General features: G+C 51.7%; 1 protein-coding gene across 8 annotated transcripts; it reads right to left on the bottom strand.

Moving 5' to 3' along the window:
- Positions 1–690: 690 nt before the first annotated feature.
- LOC105498335 (cyclin dependent kinase 11B) lies at positions 691–26,071 on the bottom strand. Of its 8 annotated transcripts, none has more exons than XM_071067961.1 (21): positions 25,939–26,071; positions 25,043–25,163; positions 24,396–24,519; positions 21,694–21,809; positions 20,350–20,477; positions 18,016–18,154; positions 11,760–11,896; positions 7,773–7,895; positions 7,302–7,397; positions 7,059–7,217; positions 6,446–6,511; positions 5,677–5,852; positions 3,612–3,702; positions 2,876–2,997; positions 2,522–2,627; positions 2,195–2,316; positions 2,002–2,109; positions 1,787–1,903; positions 1,437–1,585; positions 1,041–1,230; positions 691–960 (listed from the first exon to the last, which is right to left on the bottom strand). In XM_071067961.1, the coding sequence occupies exons 3-21, from the start codon at positions 24,504–24,506 to the stop codon at positions 868–870; spliced, it is 2,349 nt and encodes a 782-aa protein (XP_070924062.1). In that variant the 5' UTR covers positions 24,507–24,519; positions 25,043–25,163; positions 25,939–26,071; the 3' UTR covers positions 691–867. The 8 variants fall into 8 exon arrangements, with proteins under 8 accessions (XP_070924062.1, XP_070924075.1, XP_070924084.1 ...); XM_071067974.1 differs by having other exon boundaries at positions 25,043–25,159; positions 25,939–26,066; XM_071067983.1 differs by lacking the exon at positions 25,043–25,163 and adding an exon at positions 24,277–24,323 and having other exon boundaries at positions 25,939–26,066.
- Between the last annotated feature and the right edge of the window lie 765 nt (positions 26,072–26,836).

Below are 26,836 nucleotides of genomic sequence, written 5' to 3'. Positions count from 1 at the left end.
CCTGGGTTCTGTCTAGGGCTTGCTCAGAGATGGGGGAGGGAGGCAAGGGGAGCTTCCTGAAGGGAAGCTCGGGATTGGGATGGGTCTCCAGGATCTTCTGCAAGGGGATGTGGGTGGGGGCTGGGAGGATTGGCACAGGGTGGGGGACCACCTTGCCAGAGTGGAGGCCCCCCAGAGATAGGAGCACCCCTCCTGCCTGGGGAAGAGACTGGCCCACGTGGGGTCAGAGGCCACAGCCACCCACCCCACCCTCTTCCCCTAGAGCCTGGTGGTCTGCGACTGCCCTCCCACACACGGTCCCGGGCTACTGAAAGAAGAACACGGGGAGCTTTCCTCCAAGAATATTTTAATACATTTTAAAACTCGTAACAACCTTGTATAAAAACCTGCTGAGGCTGCCAGAATACCTGGGGCTGGGGGTTGGGGGCCGGGGGCCTGTGTGGACAGGGCTGGTCTGGACGAGCGAGTTGGGGCAGGAAAGCATCACTCATCCCAACACAGAAACAGGTCTCCAGCTCCAAAGATGAAACAATCGACCCGACCCCCACCTGCTCCAAATCACGGCCCAGCCAGCCCGGTGTGTCGAGAGTGGGACAGGGCGTGTGGGGGTTTGTGCTGCCCCAAGTAGGTGCCCGCAGATGCCCACCCTCTCCTCCCTGGGCAAGTCAGGGAGACCTGAAAACACAGCTCTTTCCTCCACAACAAGGAAAATGATTTAATTCTACAAATTTACAAACCAAAATACAAAAACAAAACGTGGAGCACGAAATAAGATGAGGAGTTCTGAGTCTCATGGCAGCTCCAGCCGCAGTAGCCGCGCCTGTGGTCCCGGCTGAGTTCTCCCCATGACGGGGTCTACTGTGACCTTCAGAACTTGAGGCTGAAGCCGGGGCCCGCGGCTGAGGCCCCCTGGTTCGTGGTGGTAAGGTGGAAGCCCGTCTCCTTCAGGTCGTCGTCACCCTAGGACGAGTCGGCTACCGTGAGGACCCTGCCCAAGCCAGCCCCACCTCTGGGCACGCCCCACCAGCCAGGCCCCTCACCAGCTGGCTATAGCCCAGGCCTCCCTCAGGGGGCCTCGGGCTGGTGCCCCGCTTCACACGCTGCTGCTCACTCTTGGCGGGCCACGTGGGGAACATGGAAGGATCGATGGGGAGGGGGGTCTCGCGGAAATACTCGTGCTTGAGGCCATCCTCAGCGCTGATCCTTCTCCCGGGAAAGTAGGTCAGGAACCTGGGGGGAGAGGACCAGAGGCCCAGGAGGTGCTCGAGTGCTCCACTGGGTCCCCCAGAGATGGGCTGTGTTGGGACAGGGCTCAGGGCATGGGGCACCAGGCACCAGAACAGTTCTGGAAAGTGCTGAGCCAGCAGGTGGGCCTGGGACCGGGAAGCCACCACTATGGCTCGGGACCTCCCGCTGCCCGGCTGCACGGGGCTCACTTGTTCATGAGGTCGAAGCCCTGGTCTGAGAGCAGGGCCCCAAAGCGCTTGCGGAGGTTGTTGTAGGGGTACTCGCTGAAGGTCATCTTCTTCACTGCGGGGAGCTCGTTGTAGCCGGGCCAGATTTTTTCACTGGGGGTCCCCAGGTCCTGAAAGACAGAGGCGTTTCAACAGCCACGCCACGTGGCCCACGGTGTTGGCACCTGTGTCCCAGTAGAGAAGACAAACCACCAGGAGGGCTCTCGGTGGCCCCGGTCCCCATCTCAACCCAGCACCTGTGTGCCCCCCAGCCCCATTCCTGAGGCTCCTCCACAACCCCACAGCACAACTGCAGCGGGGCCCAGACCCGCCTTGAACACTTTGTTGATCTGATCGATGTCCGACTTCCCTGGGAACAGAGGCTTCTGAGTCAGCAGCTCCCCGAAGATGCAGCCCACCGACCACATGTCGACGGCCGTGGAGTATTCCTACGAGCACAGGAGAGGCGCTCAGGAGGGCCAGGGCCCGCGGAGCTGTGGGAGACTGCATGGGGGGCAGGGGAGGCTCTCAGATGCCCAGGACTCACCTTGGCACCAAGCAGCAGCTCTGGGGCGCGGTACCACAGGGTCACCACGACCGGGGTGTAGGCCTTCAGAGGAGATCCGTACTCCCGCGCCAACCCGAAGTCACCCACCTGCAAGGACAGATGGGCGGCTGTGGATGGGCCCGGGCAGGTCTCCCCGGGATGGGCCGCTCGGTGGGTGGTGGGGGAGGCTCACCTTGAGGATGCCGGCGTGGCTCAGCAGCAAGTTGGACGTCTTGAGGTCGCGGTGCAGGATCCAGTTGTCGTGCAGGTGCTTCACCCCCCGCAGCAGCTGGATCATCAGGGTCTTCACCTCCCCTGGGAGGGAGGGAGACAGGCTCCCATGTGGACCCGACCGCCCCCAGCCCAGGGCATTCAGGGTGGCCCACTCGCCTCAGCAGCAACAGAGGCTTCTCAGGGCTTTCCCTGTGGATGCAGCTGGCCCTCCCTGCAGCAGTGTCACCGCAGGGGTGACCAGGACACTGCTCCCGCTTGTGTGCCAAGAGGCCTGGGGGCGCTGTACCTGGCAGGAAGGGCTGCTTCATGGTCTCCATCAGGCTCTTGAGGTCGTGCTCCACGTAGTTCATCACGATGTAGATCTTGTCCATGTTGCTGCCCACCACGATCTCCTGCAGGGCATGGCTCTGTGGGCACCTCAGGGCCCCCCAACCCCTGCCACCACCTGAACCCAGGCGCAGATGCTGAGGGACAGTAGGACCTCCAGTGCCACCCGGGGGGCGAATGCTTGCTTCTGTGTGGTCTGTGAAGGGCTCCGCTAAGTGCAGGGAAGCACCTGGCCCCAGGACAGCACCAGGACAACATGGGGCCGTGGGAAAAGCCTTCTACCCAGGGCTGTGCGTGGTGGGGCCATGCTCACTCTAACGGTGACGATGTTGGGATGCTGGGCCTTGAGGATGGTGTTGATCTCCCTCAGCGACGTGATAGGGAAGCCCTCCTTCTCCTTCTCCATCTTCAGCCGCTTCAGAGCCACAATTTCATCTGTGAAGAAAACAGACGGCACTGAGAGGCATTCTCAAAATCACGGCACCAACAGTGGTTTTGTGGACTTGCTCAGTGAGGATCACAGGCAGTGCCCAAAGTGCATTTCACGGAGGGGGGTCTTGTTCTAGGTGGCGGCACGTGGGCACCAGGAGAACGCCCAGCCGAAGTCATGGCAACACCAACGGACCAACGGCTTCCACACTCTCAACGCACCACGGACACCCACAGCCACCTACAGCCACCTGGGATCCCAGCGGCCACACTGACTCCATGTCAACTTCCCCAACAGAGCTGGCCTTACCTGGGATCCCAGTGGCTGACTCCCCAAGAGTCCCCGGCTCACACACCTGCTGGGCGGGACGCTGGGAATGCAAACCTGCAGACCAGCCCTGGCGCAGACCACTCCACGCGCTGGGTCTCGGCCCTGTGGGGCAGGCCACCTGCTACTGCGAGGGAGTGGCAAAGCCCCAGGGCCAGGCTGACCTCTGGCTTCTAGAGACGCTGAGAGGTCCAACCTCCAGTAGCTGCTCAGGTGAGGCAGGACCTCTCGGGCGGCCAGGCCTTGCCCCACTTCCCCTTGTCTTTGTGGGGTGAGCCGGGACTCCACCCACCTGTTTTCTTATCTTTTGCTCTGTAGACCACTCCATAGGTGCCCTCCTCGATCCTGTTCAGGCACTGGAACTCCTCGACGCTCCGGCAGCCCTGGGGAGGGAGCGGCTATGTGAGGTCTCAGTGGCCATGCCAGCTGGAAGGAGGGCGGCTGCGTCCACGGGCACGGCACACCTGGCGCAGGGCGGGTGCAGGGCAGAGCTGTGGGACTGGGCAGGGGGTAGGGCCAGGAGCAGCTCAGTTCTCAAAGTCTGTTTCCTTGCAAGACCATGTGACACTTTATTATGAAACAAAACCAGTGTGAACAAAAGGCCATCCCAGCCGGGTGTGAGGGCTCAGGCCTGTAACTCCAGCACTTCGGGAGGGCAAGGCAGGAGGATTGCTTGAGCCTAGGAGTTCAAGACCAGCCTCGCCAACACAGCAAGACTCTGTTTTCTTTTCTTTTTTCTTTTTTGAGACGGAGTCTCGCTCTGTTACCCAGGCTGGAGTGCAGTGGCGAGATCTCGGCTCACTGCAACCTCCACCTCTTGGGTTCAAGCGATTCTCCTGCCTCAGCCTCCTGAGTAGCTGGGATTACAGGCACGCGCCACCACGCCTGGCTAATTTTTGTATTTTTTTTTCTTTTTGAGACGGAGTCTCGCTCCGTCGCCCAGGCTGGAGTGCAGTGGCCAGATCTTAGCTCACTGCAAGCTCCGCCTCCCGGGTTCACGCCATTCTCCTGCCTCAGCCTCCCAAGTAGCTGGGACTACAGGCGCCCACCACCTCGCCCAGCTAGTTTTTTGTATTTTTAGTAGAGATGGGGTTTCACTGTGTTAGCCAGGATGGTCTCGATCTCCTGACCTCGTGATCCGCCCGTCTCGGCCTCCCAAAGTGCTGGGATTACAGGCTTGAGCCACCGCGCCCGGCCTAATTTTTGTATTTTTAGTAGAGATGGGGTTTCACCATGTTGGTCAGGCTGGTCTCAAACTCCTGACCTCATGATCCACCCACCACCTCGGCCTCCCAAAGTGTTGGGATTATGGGCGTGAGCCACTGTGCCCGGCCAAAACTGTGTTCTACAAAATTAAAAACTTAGCCAGACATGGTAGATTGCGCCTGTAGTTCTAGCTACTCAGGAGGCTGAGATGGGAGGATTGTCTGAGCCTGGGAGGTGTAGGCTGCAGTGAGCTATGATTAAGCCACTCCACTCCAGCCTGGGTGACAGAGCCAGACCCAGTCTCCAAAAAAAAAGGCCATCCAGAGAGTGTCCCTGTCAAACTGGGTGTGTCCCCTGCTTGTACCAGGATGACACTGAGGACGGGCACTACCTGCCAGGTGCAGCACGGCGCCCCATGCCAGGGCACCTCCCCCTGGGTGTACCTTGGGGCCGGTGCCCAGGCCGGATGTCACATACTCGGGGTGGCCTGTGGCCCAACGCCCATGCTCAGGAACACTAAGGGGCAGAGGCGCTCACAATGCATAGAGCAGTCGACAGAGGCCACATGTGCCAGAGAGAACCTCTCCACCCACAGGCACCACGGAGGGGCCGAGTCCCTGCCGGTCTCCTAGGCCCCCAAGGCCACTGGCACCTTCTCAGGCCTGTCCCTTCCAAATCGCTCCAAGCAATATCCTGCCTCAGTGATAGCTGCCTGAACAAAAGGCTTCTGGCCACACACATCTGCACTGACTCCCGCAGCCACCATCCAAGCCCTGCACAGATGCTGGTAACAAGGCCTTGGTGCCTACATAACCCACCCACGCAGGGGTCAACTGGAGGGCACTGTTCTCCAGTGCGGAGGAGGACACAGCTCAGGTGGCAGTGACAGCAGGGCAGCCGCACGCCCAGGCTGCCTGCCTTCCAAGCTGCGGGCACCTCCCTGTCCACCCAGTTCCGTCCAGCACGAGAAAGAGGCGGGACCCAGAAGCACGAGGGGCCAGCGGCTGTGCCTGCCCCTCACTGCCCTGGTGGGCCCAGCAGCCCTGTGAGGAGACAGACGCCAACACGGGGCCAGGCTTTGCTCAGCCCCTGCGGTAACTCCAACTGCCAATGCAGACAGCGAGCGGCCCGGGGCGAGGGGAGGGCCTGACCTGCAGGGCCGGCAGGTACTTGGGCAGCTCCTGCTTGAGCTCGATGGGTGACAAGGCCGGGGAGTCGGGCACGTAGTCGCCCTCTGTCAGGGCGCTGCTCTGCGGCGTCCCCTCACCCACTTCTTCCTCTGCTTCTTCACTTTCCCCGGAATCTCGGTCAAACCGTGACTCTGGAACTGGAAAAGGTGAACCTAATTATGAAGCTAAGACAAGCAAAGATCACGAACCTCCTCCTGCCCCGGGGACATGAAGCATGTGGCAGGGCTGCCCTGTGTCCTGCTGGGAGGTGCTGGTGCTGGGCTCTCGCCCCCTGGACCCAGGGCACTGAGGCCTAGGAGCGCTGGCGGGCTCGACTGAAAAAGCGCCCAGATGCTGAGCTGGGAGGAGGTACGCGGTGTCCTGCGGGGGACACGACTGGATCCATGTCCCCCAGGCGGAAGACACAGCCTCACTGCCGGCCGGAGGCCAGGGCAGGCCTCCACTCTGCAGGGACAGGCCGAGCCACCATCTGACTGGCCTTCCCTGTGGGGAACTGGGCCTGGGCTTCCCAGCTCCTCGGCCCTGCTGGGCACACAGGACGTCCTTGGTTAGCACTGTGCCTCACTGAGGAACTCGGGCCCCACCGGCACAGACTGGAGCGGCCAATGAATCAGGCAGCCTCCCGGTCCCTGGCGTGCCCCATGCCTTGCAGGACCGGCCGTCTTAAGAGAGGGCCGCTGCACTTGGAGACAGACAAGGAGGGTGCTCTGTCTCCAGGGAGGCCTCTTACCAACCAAGAGGTGGTTTTCATTTTCTCGTTCTTCATCTTCACTCATTTCTTCCTCACTTACTTCTTCTGCAAGAGAAAGGAGGCGTCTGCTCAGACCGGCACTGGGGTGAGTGCCATCACAGGCAGGATGCGGGCTCCGCTTCAGCTAAGCAACAAGTGTTCCCAAGAATCGACACTGAGGCCGGACGCGGTGGCTCACACCTGTAATCCCAGCACTTTGGGAGGCCGAGGCGGGTGGATCACCTGAGGTCAGGAGTTCGAGACCAGCCTAGCCAACATGGTGAAACCCTGACTCGACTAAAAATACAAAAATTAGCCGGGTATGGTGGCCCACGCCTGTAGTCCCAGCTACTTGGGAGGATGAGGCAGGAGGGATCACTTGAACCCGAGAGACTGAGGTTGCAGTGAGCCGAGATCGTGCCATTGCACTCCAGCCTGGGCAACAGAGCAAGATTCCGTCTCAAAAAACAAACAAAAGAATCGACGTGGAGGTGTCCTGAGAAAGTCCTAGATAGAAGGGAGTTTCAACTCCTCCGCCCACCAGCTATTTCTCTGCAGTTTCTAACACTACAGTGAAGTCACAACACCTCACACAGTCATCGTGGTGACTCACCGGCAGACTGCTCTGACGCCTCCTCAGAGTTGCTGCCGGTCTCCTCCTCCTCCTCTTCCTCCTCCTCCTCCTCCTCCTCTGATTCTTCACTGGTGCTTCCTTCCTCCTCCTCCTCTTCCTCCTCCTCCTCTTCCTCCTCAGAACCTGAGCCTGATTCCGCTGTAGAAAGACAGCAGAGCGGAGGGTGAACTTGGGCCTTCCTGGCAGCAGCGGTCAAGGCCTTGGCCAGGCGGTTCCAGGTACCTGATGAGGACTCGGCTGAGCTGGTCTTCCTCTCGCTGTCGCTGATGTCCTGTAAGTCGGACAGCAGGTCTCTTTCTTCCATTTTCTCTTCTTTTACTTATGAAATAAACCATTAAAAGTGAATTTGGGGAAATGCTTTTTAAACAAACAAGGTAACACCACCCCAAAACTAGTGCCTTTCGCATGATTAACTTCGCTTGGTAAGAAACCAGCTTATCCACAGATGCTGGAAGTCACTTCTCTAATGGGGCCAGTGGCAAAGGTCCCAGCGGATACACACACGTCCTGTGTCCTGGTCGCACACAGACACTCACGGTCTCTCTCACAACACGAGAGGACTTCAGCCAGCACATCTATCATTTTCTTCTGAAGACATTACTTAGCTGGGCTTTCATTCCATGAATCTTACAAATTTATGCCAAACAGACTCACACTGTGCTGCCTTCTGCGCAGGCGCCGGCCTGGCCTCACCTGGCTTCCGGCTGTCTCCCAACTCGAACCGCTCCCGCGGCGGCCGCGGCGGGCTTCGACTCCAGTGGCTGGCTTTCACTTTGTCGCCGTAGTCCTCTCTCATCGTTCGGTGATGTGCGGACACTGGCGTGCAGGGCAGAGAGGGAGATGGCACTAGCAACACTGCCTTCCTCAAAAGGCCCCACCTGGGCACAGCTGCCTCGTCTCCCACACCCACACCTGGCAGACACACCCACAGCGCACACACGGTGCTGACGGCATCGGGGTCAGAGGCTAAGAAGCCCAGGGAGAAAAAGCTCCAACCTGGAGGCCGTGAGCCCAAGGACCCAGGTGGACCTTCTAGACTGATCTTCACTGGTCAAAAAGGAAGGGGCGGGAGAAGATTCTGGAAAGATGGAGTAGGAAGCGCTGGGAATCAGTCTCCCCACCTAGATAGCAGTTGCTTCACAGGATCAGTCCTGTGCAACTACCGAAGTGCTCTGTAGTCTATTGAAGGTTTGCAACTTCAGGGGAAATCTTGGCGAGTAAATTGTGATTCATGAATCAACGTCACCTCTTCACACATTTAGTGGCTCCCACCCCACTCCCCCCGTGGCAGGCAGCAGCCTGCATGCAGCTCGCCAGACCCAGGAGGGCAGACGGACACACGTGGGTAGACGGATCGAGGTGGGCAGACGGACACGCACACCCGAGGTCGGTGTGATGACTGTGCGTCCCACCCCAGAGGCATGAAGAGGCAGCAGCCACGGCTGTCCCCCAGGCTGAAGGTACTTCCAGGGCATGAACGCCACATCCCCCTTTGCCCCCTTCATTTCTCTCTTTTCCCCCTTTAGGAGGCAGACACCTCAGGACAAGAACATTAAAAACAGCTGTATTGACGGGAACGTTAAAGAGTGTCTGCACATGACCAGGGAAAGGCACAGGCTCGGAAAAGACCCCTGAAGAGCCCGAGTTTCCACAACAGGCCGACCCCAGACACAGCCCAGCACGACCAAACCAGCACGTGCACAGCCTTGAGTGGTGACCAGGAAGAATCGCATCATGAGATTCAAATGTCCATTTTTTTGACTAAGAAAAACACAAGAGAAACAAAGAAATAGGAGAGTATGTCCCATTCAGAGGGAAAAAAAATAAGCCAACAAGACACCATTCCTGAAAATCACCTGATGGTAGATGTCCCAGACGAAGACTTAACGAACTGTCTTAACCTTCAGTTCCTCAGAGAACAAAAGGAAGATGTGGAGAAAGTCAAGAAAATGACGCGTGAACACACCGGAAATATCAACAGAGACAGAAGATTCAACGAGAAACCAGAGAGAAATTCCAGAGCTAATAAGTACATATTCACAATAAACACTAAAAAGTAAATATTCACAATAGAAACTCACAAGCAGATGGAGCAGGCAGAGGAAATAATTGGTGAGCCTGAAGATACAACAAAATCACGTTGTCTGAGGAAAAAGCAGAAGAGACTGAAGAAAAGTGAGCAGTGCTCAGGGGCCTCGGGGACCCCAACAGATACGTGGGAGTCCAGGAAGCAGGAGAGGAACAGAGAGGGTATCTGAAGAATTACTTAAAACCCCCCACATTTGATGAAAAACATGAATATAAACATTAGAGAGGCTCAATGAACTCCAAGTAGATGAAATCAAGAGACCCACACGAAAACCCATTATTAAACAGTTGAAAGCCAAAGCCAAAGAGAATCTTAAAAGCATCCAAGGGATCCTCAATAAGATCATCAGATTTCTCACCAGAAACTTTGGAGGCCAGAAGACAATGGGCTGAAATATTGTAAGTGAAAAGGAAAAACTGTCAGCTAGGCATGAGGGTTCCTTGAGCCCAGGAATTCAAGAGCAGCCTGGGCAATACAGGGAGACCTTGTTTCTACTGAAAAATGAGCCGAGTGTGGTGCCACACGCCTGTCGTCCCAGCCACGTGGGAGGCTGAGGTGGGAAGATTACTTGTGCCCAGGAGTTCGAGGTTGCAGTGAGCTATGATTGCTCCACTGCACTCCATCCTGGACAACCGAACAAGACTCTGTCTCAAAACAACAAAAAAATTATCAACCAAGAACCACGTATCCAGCAACTTTCCTTCGAAGGTGAGACAGAAATGAAGATATTCCCAGATAAACAAAAGCAGAGGGAGTTCATTACTGCTAGACCTAGACCTGCCCTGAAGAATAAGCTCCAGGGAGTTGTGTGGGGTGTAATGAAAGGACGCGAGACAGAAACCAGAAGCTGGGTGAAGAAATAAAGATCTCCATTAAGGTGAGGACGTGGGTAACTATAAAAGCTCGTGTTATTGTAACAGTGTTTTAGAACTCTACTTTTTATCTTCTATATAACTTAAAAGATTAACACATTTAAAAAGCAGCAATTATTAATCAAAAAGCATTGTTGTGACAATGATTTTTAACTCCACTTTTTGTTTTCTACATAGTTTAACAGGCTAATGCATTTAAAAAGGGATTATTACGTTTGTGGACAATGCATAAAGATGTCATCATTTATGGACAATGTATAAATGTGATCTAGTGATGTCGACAGGAAGTGGGAGTGGAACTGCTAAAGAAGCAGTTTGTTTTTTGTTTTCTTCATTGTGTTTTTATTTCAAAGGGCTGCAGCCTGGGAGCATAGATTTAAGTTGCCCTGAATATACACTCCCCGAGTCAAGTTTTTGTATTTTACTGCAGTTAACTTGGCATTCAATTCGAACTAGTGCATTATAACTGCAGGATGTTCAGTGTAATCGTTACTGTAATCAGAAAGTCGAGAGATATAAAACATAAATGAGAGAGGAATTTAAACATTTCTCTACCAAAAACTCAACTGAACACAAGACAATTATGTGGAAAATGAGGGGGAGGCAGTAAGGCCAAGAGGTAACAAAGCCCGGTGAGGCGGCTGGCTGCCACCGCCACCTCCTCCTCCTCCTCCAAGGGTGCAGAAGGAAGGGCCCGCCGACCCCCACCACAGCACGACGCCCCGAGGACTTTGCTGAGTGAGCCGGTCACAAAAGGACAATGACTGCGATTCCATTCACAAGCGGCATCCCGAGCAGCCAAACTGAAAGAAAGTGGGATGGTGGGTGCCGGGACTGGGGACAGGAAATTGCTGTTTGATGGGGATGGTGTTAATTCTACAAGAAGAGAGTTCTGTGGATAGATGGTTGCACAACACTGTGAATGCATTAATACCACTGAATTCTACACTTGAAATAGTGAAGATGGTACATTTTACAATATACATGTTTTATCACAGTTTCTAAAAACTGGGGAAATAAAAAAGGAAGGGGTGGCCAGCTGCGGTGGCTCATGCCTGTAATCCTAGCACTTGGAGAGGTAGAGGCAGGCGGATCACTTGATGTCAGGAGTTTGCGACCAGCCTGGCCAATATGGCGAAACCCTGTCTCCACGAAAAATAAAAAATTAGCTGGGCGTGCTGGCGGGCGCCTGTAAACCCAGCTACTCCACAGGCTGAGGCAGGAGGATTGCTTGAACCCTGGAGGTGGAGGTTGCAGTGAGCCGAGATAGTACCACGGGGCTCCAGCTTGGGTGACAGAGCGAGACTCCGTCTTAAAAAAAAATAAAAAGGCAGGGGCAGGCCTGTGATCCCAACACTTTGGGAGGCCGAGGCAGTGGATCACTTGAGGTCTAGAGTTCGAGACAAGCCTGGTCAACATGGTGAAACCCTGTCTCTACTAAAAATACAAAAAATGAGCTGAACATGGTGGCGGGTGCCTGTCATCCCTGCTACTCGGGAGGCTGAGGCAGAATCACGTGAACCCAGGAGGCAGAGGTTGCAGGGAGCCGAGATCGCGCCATTGCACTTCAATTTGGGTGACAAGAGCAAAACTCTCCCAAAAAAAGGCGGGGGCAAAACCGAGCACAGGGACCAAGCACCCGCCTGTGAGAGCAAGTGCCCGACACCAGGGGGCAGCAGACACGCGTCCGCCGAGCGCAGCCGCCGCCGCGCCGCCTACCTTCCCTGCGGGCCTCCCGCTCCTTGCGCCGCTCCTCCGCCCGCCGCTCGCGCTCCTTCTGCTCCCGCTGCTCCTTCTGCTGCTCCCGCATCTTGCGCTCCCGCTCCCGCTTCCTTTCTAACTGCTCCAGGCGGTCCCTGGAAGAGGCACGCGCCATCATTCCCTCTAAACAGAGAGCTTGCTATCGCGTTTTTGCCCAAATTTGTAAACTGGCTTTCTGTGCAGTTCGATACACGGAGAGTTTTTCTTTTACTTTCCTTCTTTTTTGGGACGGAGTCTCGCTCTGTCCCCCAGGCTGGAGTGCGGTGGCGCAATCTCGGCAACCTCCGCCTTCCGGGTCCCAGCGATTCTCCTGCCTCAGCCTCCGGAGTAGCTGGGACTACAGGTGCCCACCACTCCCAGCTAATTTTCGCATTTTTAGTAGAGACGGGGTTTTGCCGTGTTGACCAGAATGGTCGCGATCTCCTGACACATGATCCACCCGCCTCAGCCTTTCAAAGTGCTGGGATTACAGGTGTGAGCCACCGCGCCCGGCCGCTTTTCTTTTCTTTTTTTTTTTTTGAGACAGTGTCTTACTCAGTTGCCCAGGCTGGAGTGCGGTGGCACGATCTCGGCTCACTGCAGCCTCCGCCTCCTGGGTTCAAGCGATTCTCGTGTCTCATCCACCCGAGTTGCTGGAATTACAGGCGTGTGTTACCACACAAGGCTAATTTTTGCATTTTTAGTAGAGATAGGGTCTTGAACTCCTGGCCTCAAGTGATCCTCCTGCCTCTGCCTCCCACAGTGCTGCGATTACAGGCATGAGCCACTTTGCCCGCCAATATACACATTCTGAGAGCTCTGTCCCCAGTGAGTCACACGAGTAGTCTGGGAGATGTAGCGAAACCCCGTCTCTACAAAAATCAGAAAACTAGCTGGGCACGGTGGTGTGCACCGCTGATCCCAACTACTCAGGAGGCCGAGGTGAGAGGACTGCTTGACCAGGAGTGAGACCTTGTCTCGAAAAACAAAAAGACACCCCACTGGTTCTGGCATATTTCTGTTTAGCAGCTCTAAAACACGAGCATTTCCTTCAGTATGTATGACAACCAAATTTAAACCCAAACTAACTATGAGATAAATCTGCACAGGCTAAAAACAAAACAAAACAAAACAAAACCCCCGGCAGAAAAGCCTGTTAGGAATAGTGGGGATGAGGCCACAGACTCAGGCCGAGGCCCCGGTGCTGACCGTGACTCAATGGATTGTCTGGGCACATGGACCCCAGACCACTTCCCACCTATGTGGGCACGAACGTGATAAGGGAGGGGCAGGGGAAGCTCCCTAAAAAGGCGTCATTGGGAATGTAGGAGCTATGAGTGACCGAGTATCTGCAGTTGGCTGCATCATAAAGCAGCCAAATAACTAACATTGATCCGTGAGAATCAATTTTTCGTGTTCTTCTAGAGTTAAGCCCAGATACAATATGAAAAATACGCTTTTAGAAAAAAGTATCACTATACACACAGAGAAATGAACACGCCTAAGAAATGGGAACAATGGAAAAAGGCCTCCAGTCTAGCAGTGCACAGTACTGTGCCAACGCTGGTCTACAGCGGATGTCACCGCTGGAGGAGGCTGGATGGAGGCTTCCAGGATTCCAGGTGCTACTTTCAAATTCTCGTGAATCCTCAACTACTTCAAAGTAAAAGCTGACAAATGAAATTCGACCACTGAATCCAATGATTTCCAGCAAATTGATGAAGTTCTGCAACCATCAGTCACCACGAGCCAGTTTTCGGCATTTCCATCACCAACCCCGTTCCTCATGGGCACCTGTAGTCCAGGACCCAGCACTCCGGGCGACTGTTCCGCCGTCTGTACAGCTTCTGCACGGCAGGGTCTGCTGCTTTCCTTCCTTCTCATCTCTTCGGGTGAAGAAAGCCTTGGTTAATGTAATAACCTCCTTTTTTGATGTAAGTGCCTTCTCTAAGCATTGCTGTAGCTGCATCTCTAAATTTTGACACTTTCTTTTCTTTTTTTTTCTTGACAGAGTCTTGCTTTGTCACCCAGGCTGCAGTGCAGTGGCCTGATCTCTACTCACTGCAAGCTCCGCCTCCCGGGTTCACGCCATTCTCCTGCCTCAGCCTCCTGAGTGGCTGGGACTACAGCTGCCTGCCACTACGCCCGGCTAATTTTTTGTATTTTTAGTAGAGACAGGGTTTCACTGTGCTAGCCAGGATGGTCTTGATCTGACCTCATGATCTGCCTACCTCGGCCTCCCTAAGTGTTGGGATTACAGGCGTGAGCCACTGCGCCTGGCCACATTGTTTTCAATTTTATTTACTCCAAAATATTTTCTGTTTTCCTTATAATTATTTCTATGAGCCATGGGTTATTCAGAATCGTGTTGTTAGATTTCCTAACGTTTGAAGATTTCCCCAGGTTTCTTTCTGTTGTTAATTTCTAATTTAATTCTTTTGTAGTGCAATGGCACAATCTCGGCTCACTGCAACCTCCCCCTCCCAGGTTCAAGCAATTCGCCTGCCTCAGCCTCCCGAGTAGCTGGTGTTACAGGTGCCCGGCAGCATCCTTGGCTAATTTTTGCACTTTTAGTAGAGATGGGGTTTTACCATGTTGGCCAGGCTGGTCTCGAGCTCCTGATCTCAGATGATCTGCCCACCTTGGCCTCCCAAAGTGCTGGGTTTGCAGGCACGAGCCACTGTGCCTGGCTGACATTTCCAACTCTAATTAATAAATGATGGATTTCTTTCCATTCGATCAGTGTTTGCTTCACGGATTTTGGGCTCTGTGGTTAGATGCCTTCGCACGTGTCACTGCTGCTTCTTCCTGCTGCATTGGCCTTTTTGTGGCTGTGAAGTCCTTGCTCCTTGTTGTTTCTAGCTTTTTTTTTTTTTTGAGACAGGGTCTTGCTCTGTCGCCCAGACTGGAGTGCAGTGGCACAATCTCAGCTCACTGCAAGCTCCATCTCACTAGTTCAAGTGATTCTCATAACTGCGCCTCCCGAGGAGCTGGGATTACAGGCATGCGCCACCACACCCAGTTGATTTTTGTATTTTTAGTAGAGACGGGGTTTCACCATGTTGGCCAGGGTGGTTTCTAATATTTCTTAACATATGTTTTATCTGGTATGAGTACAGCCATTCAAGCTCTCCTATGAGAGCTAATGTTTCTACACTGCCCCTTTTCCCGTTCTCTAGGAGACAGCATACAGTTAGATCTTGGTTTTCTATCTGATAATCGGCCCTGTCTGTGTGGGGCACAGACCTTTCACATGTCATTAATTACACACACGCTTGGATTTACTGTTTTTGCTTTGCTCCGTGTCTTTTTTATTCTTCCCTTTTTGATTTTAAATTACATATGTTTAGCATACCATACCATTTTAATCTGTTATTTGTAATTTCTAAAAAGTTGTTTTCTTAGTGGCTGCTCTAGAGATCACAGTATGCCTCACAATACTAGCTGAATTCCAGTAAAATATAAAACTGTTGTAATACAGCTTCATTCTCTCTTCTTTGTGCAGTTCATTTGTTATATGCCATGACAACACCGTGTAATTATTTTATACAACCGTAGTTCCAGTAAAACCTAACATATGAGGAGAGATATTTTTGGATATTGATGTCAACCTACACTTGCTATCTGCAGCGCCTGTCCTTCCTTCCTGAGGATTCAAGTTACCGTCTGGTGTCATTTCCATTCAACTTGAAGGTCTTCCTTTAGTATTTCCTTTAAGGCAGGTCTCACCAACAATGAATTTCACCAGTCTTTGCTTCTCAGGGAATGCTGTCTTTCAATCCCTTTCACTTGGGTAGAACCGTTTTGATTCCTGGCTGACGGTTCTTCTCTTTGAGCAGTTTGAGTGCGCCACTCCACTGCCTTCTGGCCTCCATTGTTTCTAAGAAGTCAGCGGCTGGCGGTATTGAAGCTCCACTTTCATGGGATTGGTCATTCTTCTCTGAGGCTTTTCAACATTTTGTCTTTGGCTTTCGCCAGTTTGACTATGATGTGACTTTGTATTTATTCTAGTTCAAACTTCCTGCGCTCTTCAATGTGCAGATTTTTTTTTAAATTCAAATTTGGGAAGTTTTTAACCATTATTGTAAAAAATGTATTTCCTCTCTCCTGGAACCCCCATTGGACGTGTTTCGGCACAGCAGATGTTGTACCACAGGTTTCTGAGGCTCTGTTCATTTTTCTTGTTTTTTCTCTCTGTTCTTCAGAATGGATAATTTCTGCTGCTCCATAGACAGGCTGTTTCCAAGCCTTTACTAAATTCAACATCTGGACACTCAGACAGTTTCTACTGATGATCTTCTTCAATACGGGTCACACTGTCATACTTCTTTGTATTTTAGATGATCCATTTGTAGCAGTTCTGGATTCTAAGTTTTCCCTTTAGTTGTTACCATCGAGGCCTGTCTGGTTGTCTGTGAAATCTATCTCCCTCACAGCTTATGGCCACCCCTATTCTTTCCCATAAGCCTATTTTAATTTTCAACCTTGGCTTCCTAGGAGTCACCACCGTGTCTGCACAGCTTAGCAATTAGCCAGCACTGGAAAGAGGCTGGGCTGAAATACCTCAAGCCACAGTAAGGCTTCCTTGGCCCATGGATGTGTGTGGACAGGGAGCACACTGAAAGTTCAGGCTTGATTCGCATCTGCGGCGGCTTCTATTTTCTGCAAGGCCATTTCACACAGCTGCATCCTCAGGGCTGGTCAGCACTGGGCTGGTCAGCACTGGGCGGCAGCTGGAGTGCTCTCCGGTCTCTGCTGCATGTCTCTGGCTAGATCACAGCTGCTCCCAACCTGCGCTTCATTCTAGCCGACCTCTTGGCCTTTTTTCCTTCCCTCCACTGAGGATGCTGGTGGGCAAGGCCACTGCCCACTGCTCTAAATGGAGTAACCCCTTCCAAGGCAGCAAGGAAACTGCAGGTCCTGCGGCTGCCCTGTCCCAGTGGAACCTCCGTGCTTCCCAAGTGCAGAGTGGAGGCAGTAGAGGGAGCAGCTCTCAGGCCAGAAGGTCAGATTCTTACTACTTTCACCCACAGTCAGCAGTTCTTCAAGCATCGGTGCTTCTCAGATTATCCTTATCAGTTTGTTTTTTGTCAGAGACAAGGTTTCCCTACGTTGCCCAGGCTGGCCTCATGCAGTCCTCTGGCCTTGGCCTCCCAAGTAGCATATGCTACCACACCCAGTTCTGGATTGGCTGATCTCAACTGGCCCTACCCACAAGTCTGCCCCCAACACTTTTCGCTCCTTCACTCTCCTGTCTATCCCTTCTGGGAAATCAATGACAGCCCAAATTTCATCTACCAACCTCCACACTTCTATCCCAAGCTCCACTCTCGTGGGACAAGGCACACTTGGTGTCTGGCACAGGGCTTGGCATACATGAATGTTTCATACACTAACAGGAACTTGGCCAACTGAAACCTTGCCCACCCCCAAGTGGTCTCGGACCTTGACCTCTGGGCCTCAGTGTCTCCCACACTCTTTGGCATCAACAAGAACCAGTGCCCTTTCATCATCTTTACATGCTGTGCACCCAGCCCTGGCTGCTGAAAGCCAGTCTGAAGTGGAAGGGCCACCCACGCCCTCACCCTTCCTGAAGCAGCTTGCAAGCTTTCTCTGGACTCACTCTCAAGGCAGAGATGGGCCTGCTTGCACCTGGCCTGTAGCCTTTTCCTGGTTCATAAAACAGATGCGGGGCTACACCGATGTTCTTTCTTATGAATCTGAGCTTATAAAGGGGAACGAACATACAGACTAATGCCCAGGAGTCCTAGGAGTCCAGTGTCCCGATTTCCAGACTGTTTCAAGGTTTTTGGGATCCCCCTTCTTCTTTTTTTTTGAGACAGAGTCTCACTCTGTCAACCAGGCTGGAGTGCAGTAGCGCAATCACGGCTTACTGCAGCCTTGACCATCCAGGCTCGAGGGATCCTCCCACCTCAGCCTCCTAAAGTGCTGGGATAAAGTGAGCCACCGCACCCAGCCGGACGTGCAGATTTCTGATCCCTTCATTGTCTTCCCTCAATCAAATTACCCCCGTTCTTGACTTCCAGATGCAGTAAAAACTCACTCCCTCAGGACAGTTCTCTTGGTCAGCCTCGTCCAGTGTTCACTGTGCTGTTTCTATCTACCACTTCTGCACCAAATGTGACTTCTATTGCCAAATTCTTCTTCATTGCTGTGACGGGACACACGACCACAACCCTTTCATTACAGTCCTCAACCGACCCAGCCCGCTCACCTTTCTCTCCTGGAATGCTCCCTTGCCATTTCCCTTCTCTTCTGTCTTTCCCATTCCCGGCGAGCTTTATCCTGTTCTTCTCGATGTCGTTTCCGACGTTCGTGCTCTCTTTCTTTTTCTTTCACTCTAGCGTGCTTCCCTAATGAGAAATAATGAGTCATGCAAAGAAATCTCACTTCAAAAATTTCACATGAGGCCAGGCATGGTGGCTCATGCGTGTAATCCCAGCACTTTGGGAGGCTGGGGCGGGCAGATCACCTGAGGTCAGGAGTTCAAGACCAGCCTGGCCAACATGGTGAAACCCTGTCTGTATTAAAAATACAAAAATTAGCCGGGCATGGTGGTGGGCGCCTGTAATCCCAGCTACTAAAGGAGGCTGAGGCAGGAGAATCGCTTGAATCTGGGAGGCGGAGGTTGCGGCGAGCCAAAATCACACCACTGCGCTCCAGCCTGGATGAAAGAGTGAGACTCCGTCTCAAAAAAAAAAAAAAAAAAAAAAAACCCCACACGAAAATGAAATTGAATCAAGAACATTAAATATTTAAATAATGATGCTAACGTTAAATAACAATCATCTTTTTTTTTTTTTTTTTTTTTTTTTAAAGAGACAGGGTCTCCCTGTATCAGCCAGGCTGGTCTTTTTTTTTTGTTTTGTTTTGTTTTGTTTTTTGAGACGGAGTCTCGCTCTGTCACCCAGGCTGGAGTGCAGTGGCACGATCTCGGCTCACTGCAAGCTCTGCCTCCTGGGTTTACGCCATTCTCCTGCCTCAGCCTCCTGAGTAGCTGGGACTACAGGTGCCCGCCACCGCGCCCGGCTAATTTTTTGTATTTTTAGTAGAGACGGGGTTTCACCGTGGTCTCGATCTCCTGACCTTGTGATCCGCCCGCCTCGGCCTCCCAAAGTGCTGGGATTACAGGCGTGAGCCACCGCGCCCGGCCAGGCTGGTCTTGAACTCCTGGGATCAAACGATCCTCCGTCCTTGTCCTCCCAAAGTGCTGGGATTACAGGCCTGGGCCACAGCACCCAGCCGAATAATCATGATTTTATGTTAAATAAAAAACTTTGAAAATAGAAAACTGTCTGCAACAAGCATGTAATTACAAAGAAAGAAGAAAAACGAAAAACAATTCTGCTATCACAGAAGAGCAGAATTGTAATATTCATCTTTTTTTTTTTTTTTTTTGAGAGGGAGTCTCAATCTGTCGCCCAGGCTGGAGTGCAGTGGTGCGTTATCTGCTCACTGCAAGCTCCGCCTCCCAGGTTCACGCCATTCTCCTGCCTCAGCCTCCCAAGTAGCTGGGACTACAAGCGCCGCCACCACGCCCGGCTAATTTTTTGTATTTTTTAGTAGAGACGAGGTTTCACCGTGTTAGCCAGGATGGTCTCAATCTCCTGACCTCATGGTCTGCCCGCCTCAGCCTTCCAAAGTGCTGGGATTACAGGCATGAGCCACCATGCATGGTCGTATTATTCATCTTTTAAAAATTTTCTATGCTGAATAAACTATGATTATTAGTTTTATAATAAAAAAAAATCACTATTCGTAAAGACTACAGAAAAAAGCTTTGCTATCAGCAGGCTTCTACACCGTGCAATGAAGCCACATTAATTTATCAAATGTATTTATTTATTTATTTTTTTTTTTTTGAGACGGAGTCTCGCTCTGTCACCCAGGCTGGAGTACAGTGGCCGGATCTCAGCTCACTGCAAGCTCCGTCTCCCAGGTTTATGCCATTCTCCTGCCTCAGCCTCCCGAGTAGCTGGGACTACAGGCGCCCGCCACCTCGCCCGGCTAGTTTTTTTGTATTTTTAGTAGAGACGGGGTTTCACCGTGTTAGCCAGGATGGTCTCGATCTCCTGACCTCGTGATCCGCCCGTCTCGGCCTCCCAAAGTGCTGGGATTACAGGCTTGAGCCACCACGCCCAGCATCAAATGTATTTATAATAATGAGATTTAAATCAGGCTCCAGGTCCAATTTTCCTAACACCTGTAAGAACCTCCTCATGTTGGTATGAGATCAAACAACTGCTCAAGCCAAACCCATTCTCTGGACTTGACCAAATACCCACATTGGGGGTGTTTTCCTCCTACACTTGTTGAATTAAGGGCATTTTAAATGTAAACAAACTGCTCCCAAACAATATAACGGGGGAGAGAAAACCCCAGAGGAAAAAAGGACTAGCCCTCCTGAATGGTCTGTGACACACTCATGCTGTCGGCCAGAGTTTGCTCTCTCTAGTTTTTCAGTGGTGCTCTGGGGAAGGCAGAAGAGTAAGAACAGGAAAGAAACAGCACTTGAACATGATGTCAAAGAAAGTAAATGCTTTTGTACCCCCTTCTGCTGAATGGCTACGATGCCTACGTTTCTCTTTTCTCTTTTCATCTTTTCTGTGATGAGCTTTTTCTTTCCGAGACATTTGCTGGGGTGGTTTGATGGCCAAAGAATCATCTTCCTCTCCTCTGAAATAAAACACAACAGCACTGTGTCACGCTTGAGAAAGTGCAAAGAAACATGAGGCTATTATGAGATTTCTTCAACCCAGAAAAACGCAGGATTCAGATAGGAACGAAGCTGAAACATCATTTAAAAAATTACAGTAACTCTCCAACTTTAGGCGTCTTTGTTTTTTGAGACGGAGTCTCACTCTGTCGCCCAGGCTGGAGTGCAGTAGCGTCATCTCGGCTCACTGCAAGCTCCGCCTCCTGGGATCACGCCATTCTCCTGCCTCAGCCTCCCGAGTAGCTACAGGACTATAGGCGCCGCCACCACACCCGGCTAATTTTTTCTATTTTTAGTAAAGACAGGGTTTCACTGTGTTAGCCAGGATGGTCTCGATCTCCTGACCTCGTGATCTGCCTTCCTCGGCCTCCCAAAGTGATGGGACTATAGGCATGAGCCACCGTGTCCGGCCTTTTTTTCCTTTTAAGACGGGGTTTCACCATGTTGGTCAGACTGGTCTCCAACTCCTGACCTCAGGTGATCAGCCCACCTTGGCCTCCAAAAGTGCTCAGATTACAGGCGTGAGCCACCGCACCTGGCCTGTGCAAAATCCTATATAGTAAATTTTATTAATCATTGTAACACATGGCAAAGTTCTTTACAGGAAGAAGGGGCAAGGGTGTGGAGGGCCACAGACAACACATGAGAGTCAGTCACAACTGTGACATAAAAACCTCAATAGTTATGCTGTGTCACAGTAACCCTAGGAAAGAGCAAACCTCAACAGTTACAACAGCACACCCTGTCACAGTAACTCTAGAAAAGAGTACACCTCGGCCAGGCAAGGTGGCTCAAGCCTGGAATCCCAGCATTTTGGGAGGCTGAGTCTGGTGATCACAAGGTCAGGAGATTGAGACCATCCTGCCTGACATGGTGAAACCCCATTTCTACTAAAAATACAGAAAATTAGCCGGGCGAGGTGACGGTCCCAGCTACTCGGAAGGGTGAGGCAGGAGAATGGTGTGAACCCAGAAGGCGGAGCTTGCAGTGAGGGGAGATCGCACCACTGCACTCCAGCCCAGGCGGGCAACAGAGCGAGACTCTGAGACTCTGTCTCAAAAAAACCAGAGTCCCCCTCAGTAGTTACAACAGCAGGCAGTTGTCACAGTAACCCTAGGAAGGACCTGCAAGGCCACGCTGTGCGCAGCTTGCTCTTGCACCTCTGCATCCGCTCACCTGTCTTCCATGGAGTCTTCTCTTCTATATGGGGAGTTCCTTATTGTGATCTCCATGCGGTGATCTCTCAGCTCCCCCTCCTCAAGGGAATCCCGCTTGGAATCCCGGTCATCAGACTAAGAAGCAAAGATAAAGCTAATCATTTTCTTTATACCTTTTTTTCCTTCATAGATAGAAGTATTTTTAATAATAACCAAACCTGGACAACATCCAAAAACAAACTTTCATATATACTCTGAATGAGCCAGTGTTATAAAATATAAACAACTTGTGGCCGGGCACGGTGGCTCACACTTGTAATCCGAGCACTTTGGGAGGCCGAGGCAGGCTGATCACGAGGTCAGGAGCTCGAGACCAGCCTGGACAACATAGTGAAACCCTGTCTCTACTAAAAATACAAAAATTAGCTGGGCGTGGTGGCAGTGCCAGTAAGTCCAGCTACTCGGAGGCTGAGGCAGGAGAACGGCTTCAACCCGGGAAGTGAACATTGCAGTGAGCCGAGATCACACCACTGCACTCCAGCCTGGGCGACAGAGCTAGACTCTGTCTCGGGACAAAAAAAAAAAAAAAAACTTTCACTCAAATCGCATCACATTAAAATTACAACTCTCGGCCGGGCACGGTGGCTCACGCCTGTAATCCCAGCACTTTGGGAGGCCGAGGCAGGCGGATCACGAGGTCAGGAGATTGAGACCATCCTGGCTAACACGGTGAAACCCCGTCTCTACTAAAAAATACAAAAAACTAGCCGGGCGAGGTGGCGGGCGTCTGTAGTCCCAGCTACTTGGGAGGCTGAGGCAGGAGAATGGCATAAACCCCGGAGGCGGAGCTTGCAGTGAGCAGAGATCCGGCCACTGCACTCCAGCCTGGGTGACAGAGCGAGACTCCGTCTCAAAAAACAAAACAAAACAAACAAACAAAAAAATTACAACTCTCTGTACTCTGAAACCTGAGAAATTAAAAAATAGCATATATGACAAGAGACATTAGACTCTATGCCAAGTATGTTAGTTGCTTATATGAACCAAAAATGAGTCTTAAGACGTATCCTACAAACCAAATACTTTGTGATACCTCATATAGTAGAGGCATACCTTGGAGATATTCTGGGTTTGGCTCCAGACCACCACAATAAAGTGAGTCACACAAATTTTTGGTTTCCCAATGCATATAAAAGTTTGGTTTAGGCCGGGCATGGTGGCTCACGCCTGTAATCCCAGCACTTTGGGACTCTGAGGCAGGTGGATAACCTGAGGTCAGGAGTTCGAGACCAGCCTGATCAACAAAGTGAAAGCCCAACTCTACTAAAAACACAAAAATTAGTCGAGCATGGTGGCAGGCACCTGTAGTCCCAACTACTTGGGAGGCTGAGACAGGAGAATCGTTTGAACCCAGGAGGCAGAGGTGGCAATGAGCCAAGATCACACCACTGCACTCCAGCCTGGGCAATGGAGCAAGACTTGTCTCAGGAAAAAAAAAAACAAAAAACGCTGGGTGTGATGGCTTATGCCTATAATCCCAGCACTTTGGGAGGCCGAGGCAGGCGGATCACAAGGTCAGGAGATTGAGACCATCCTGGCTAACACGGTGAGACCCCATCTCTAGTAAAAAATACAAAAATCAGCTGGATATATTGGTGGGCACCTGTAGTCCCAGCTACTCAGGAGGCTGAGGCAGGAGAATGGCATGAACCCGGGAGGTGGAGCTTGCAGTGAGCCGAGATCGCGCCACTGCACTCCAGCCTGGGCAACACAGCGAGACTCCATCTCAAAATAAATAAATAAATAAGAAAACTCGGCCGGGCATGGTGGCTTATGCCTGTAATCCCAGCACTTTGGGAGGCCGAGGCAGGCGGATCACAAGGTCAGGAGATTGAGACCACAGAGAAACCCCGTATCTACTAAAAATACAAAAAATTTGGCGGGTGTCTGTAGTCCCAGCTACTCTGGAGGCTGAGGCAGGAGAACGGTGTGAACCTGGGAGGCAGAGCTTGCAGTGAGCCGAGATTGCGCCACCGCACTCCACCCTGGGCGACAGAGCAAGACTCCGTCTCAAAAAAAAAAAAAAAAAAAAAAAAATTTAAAAACTCTAACATAGTGAGCACATGCTATTGCAAAAACGCGCAATGCAGAGTTTGCTACACACCTTTAACTTGGAAAAATTACAAAATCTGTGAAGCACGATAAAGTGAAGTCTAATACAACAAGGTATGCCTGTACTCACAAACATCTCAAATGATGCTACAAATCTTAGCAAAAGAGGTGCTTTGCCAATGCCTCTTACCAAATTCCTGAAAAGGTTTACCGAGTACATTACTATGCAAACCAAGAAAAATGTAAAATATTTATATTAATTTCAAGGCAAGTTCCCACTATATTAAAAATACTTAGAGATAGTATTATGAATGTACTAATGATGAAATGAGAAAAATTAGTCCAGTTTTGCTAATGACTTAACATTCAAAATATTTTATTCTCCATGTATGCTCAATCTAGATACAGCTTTAGTGTGTTAAATCCGCCTTTAATGTCAACTGAATATTTAAATGTTTTTGTTAATTTTTGTAATAGATTTTGGGCTCACCTGTGACATTTGGAAGTACAAAAGAACTTCACCGAAGAAGCGTTGTTCTAATGGAAAAATGAGGGCAAAGAAATTAAATCTCCTTTAAGAAAACCACTTACTTAAAAAATATGGCTTACATTTTTTAAGCGTTTTATCTCTGCTTTCTCCTCTTGTTCCTTCCTTCGTTTCTTTTCCTGAAGAATTTCATCTAAAGTTTTCACTTTCCAAGAGTCCTTTTCATCACCCATTTGAGTTAAAACACTGCAAAAAGAAAAATAATTCAGCCTACATCAGGACACAGCAAGCTATGGTGCTCTGTTGTTTCTGAACACTTGAACCTAGTCACTTTTGGGCATTCAGAATAAATCCTCATTAAGAATAAGAAGTTGTGGCCTGGCGCAGTGGCTCAAGACAGTAACCCTAGCACTTTGGGAGGCCAAGGCGGAGGGATCACTTGAGCTCAGGAGTTCAAGACCAGCCTGCGCAACATGGCAAAACCTCGTCTCTACAGAAAACACAAAAATTAGTCGAGTGTGGTGGCGCGTGCCTGTATTCTGTTACTTAGGGAGCAGAAGCAGGAGGATCACTCGAATCAGAGAGGTCGAGGCTGCGGTGAGCCAAGACTGCGCCACTGCACTCCAGCCTGGATGACAAAGTAAGACTTGGTTAAAAAAAAAAAAAAAAAGTTGTAGGCTGAGGCAGGTGGATCACAAAGTCAGGAGTTCAAGACCAGCCTGGCCAACACGGTGAAACCCCTGTCTCTACTAAAAATGCAAAACTTAGCTGGGCGTGGTGGCAGGTGCCTGTAATCCCAGCTACTCAGGAGGCTGAGGCAGAAGAATCGCTTGAATCCGAAAGGCGGAGGTTCCAGTGAGCCAAGGCCCCGTCACTGCACAAGACCCTATCTAAAAAAAAAAAAAAAAAAAAAAAAAAGGAAGAAAAAAGAAGGATAAGTTGTAAGCCAGGGGCAAGGTGGCAAGCGCCCGAGGGCCTGTAGTTCTAGGTACTCTGCAAGCTTGAGATAGGAGGACCGATTGAGCCCAGGAGTTCCAGGCTTAAGTGCGCTTGTGAACAGTCACTGCACTGTAGCATGGGCGACAAAAAAGCGTTCTGAAAAATGACCGCTTGAAATCAAATCTCGTTTCTGTCATTCTTGCATGGTCTTAGGTAACGTAATTCACCTCAGTTTAGTCTTCTGTACAACCAGAATAACACGACCTACGTGACAGTATCGATCGCGGATTAAAGATCGTCCGTTTAAAGGCTCTTAACTCATGACCTGCCACTCATCAAACACTGCTTTTACTGTCAGAATCTGCTAGAAGGACCACATGGACTACGTGAAGCCACTAGCACACTGGACAGCTGCACCTTGAGACCGGGGAGACGCTCCGAGATGTGCTCGCGAACAAAGCCACCTGACCCGGGCAGTGGGCTATCTCCTTGGGTGCAGTCACGCACACTTGAGGTTCAGCCTGGCAGACGTTGGCTCCAGAGAGCGTTTGGGCCCGCCGCCTCCACCACCCGAAGTTCGGTGCGGGATGAGACTGTCCGCGGAAGCCAGGGTATCGCTCGCACCCGGGCCCAGGTCCGCCCCGCTCCGAGGCCTGCTCGGAAGAAAGACCTCGGTGCGCAGTTCTCGCCGCGCTCCCACACCTGGTCTGCCCAATCGGAACTCACCCCTACGCCGCCGCCGCTGCCGCCGGTCCCGGAGCCAGAGAAGAAACAGCTACCGGCGCGCGCCAGGAGTATCGTCACTTCCTGTATTGGCGCGTAATCATGACACAATAGCCGGCCTCCGGCCCAGAATTCGAGACAACGACAGGGGTTCCCTCTGTGTGGCACTTCCTGTGCCTGCGCGGGATGATGACGCATAAGACAGCGCTCGCACAGATCCAGGACTCCGGAAGAAACAGCGCCGTGAGTTGCACTTCCGACTTCGGCGCGGGCTGATGACGCAAGCATCGGGGCGCCGAGCGGAGCGACTCCTACTTTGGGAGCAGTTTGCGCCTGCGCGGAACGCGTGGCCGGCTTCCGGAATCCGACCGGGACTTTCCCGGTAGCGAAGCCCGCGCCTTGCGATCGGAGTGCCTTCGCGTTGGACGCCCGTATTCCATTCCCTTGACCGCTGGGACCCCTAGTGGCGGGTGGGTGGAGCGCGCTCCATTTACCCGCGAGTTACCTCCTGAGGCGCCTCAGGTCTGTGCGTCTTGTAAAGGCCTATCTCGGAGTTTAACTCTGAACCTTACCCAAAAACAGGGCAGGGAGAGCTCTTACGATGTGATTTTATTTATTTATGTATTTACTTGTGAGTCGAAGTCTCGCTGTGCCACGCAGGCTGGGGTGCAGTGGCGTAGACTCGGCTCACTGCAGCCTCCTCCCGGCTTCAAGGGATTCTCCCGAGTAGCTGGATCCACAGGCGCCCGCCACCACGCCCGGCTGGTTTTTCTATTTTTGGTAGAGTCGGGATTTCGCCACATTGGCCAAGCTGGTCTCGAACTCCTGACCTCAAGTGATCTGCTTGCCTCGGCCTCCTAAAGTGCTGGGATTACAGGCGTGAGCCACCGCACCCCGGCTT

This window comes from Macaca nemestrina, chromosome 1, assembly GCF_043159975.1.
Source record: "Macaca nemestrina isolate mMacNem1 chromosome 1, mMacNem.hap1, whole genome shotgun sequence".
NCBI classification, from domain to species: domain Eukaryota; kingdom Metazoa; phylum Chordata; class Mammalia; order Primates; family Cercopithecidae; genus Macaca; species Macaca nemestrina.
The sequence above is the reverse complement of the archived record's forward strand: the minus strand, read 5'-3'. Positions and strand labels throughout refer to the sequence as shown.

Coding starts and splice junctions, on each gene's coding strand:
- LOC105498335 (XM_071067961.1), bottom strand. CDS start 24,506: ATGGGTGATGAAAAGGACTCTTGGAAAGTGAAAACTTTAGATGAAATT. Junction 1,231..1,436: donor GGCTTCGACCTCATGAACAA/GTGAGCCCCGTG, acceptor CTCTCCCCCCAG/GTTCCTGACCTACTTTCCCG. Junction 961..1,040: donor GCCTGGGCTATAGCCAGCTG/GTGAGGGGCCTG, acceptor GACTCGTCCTAG/GGTGACGACGACCTGAAGGA.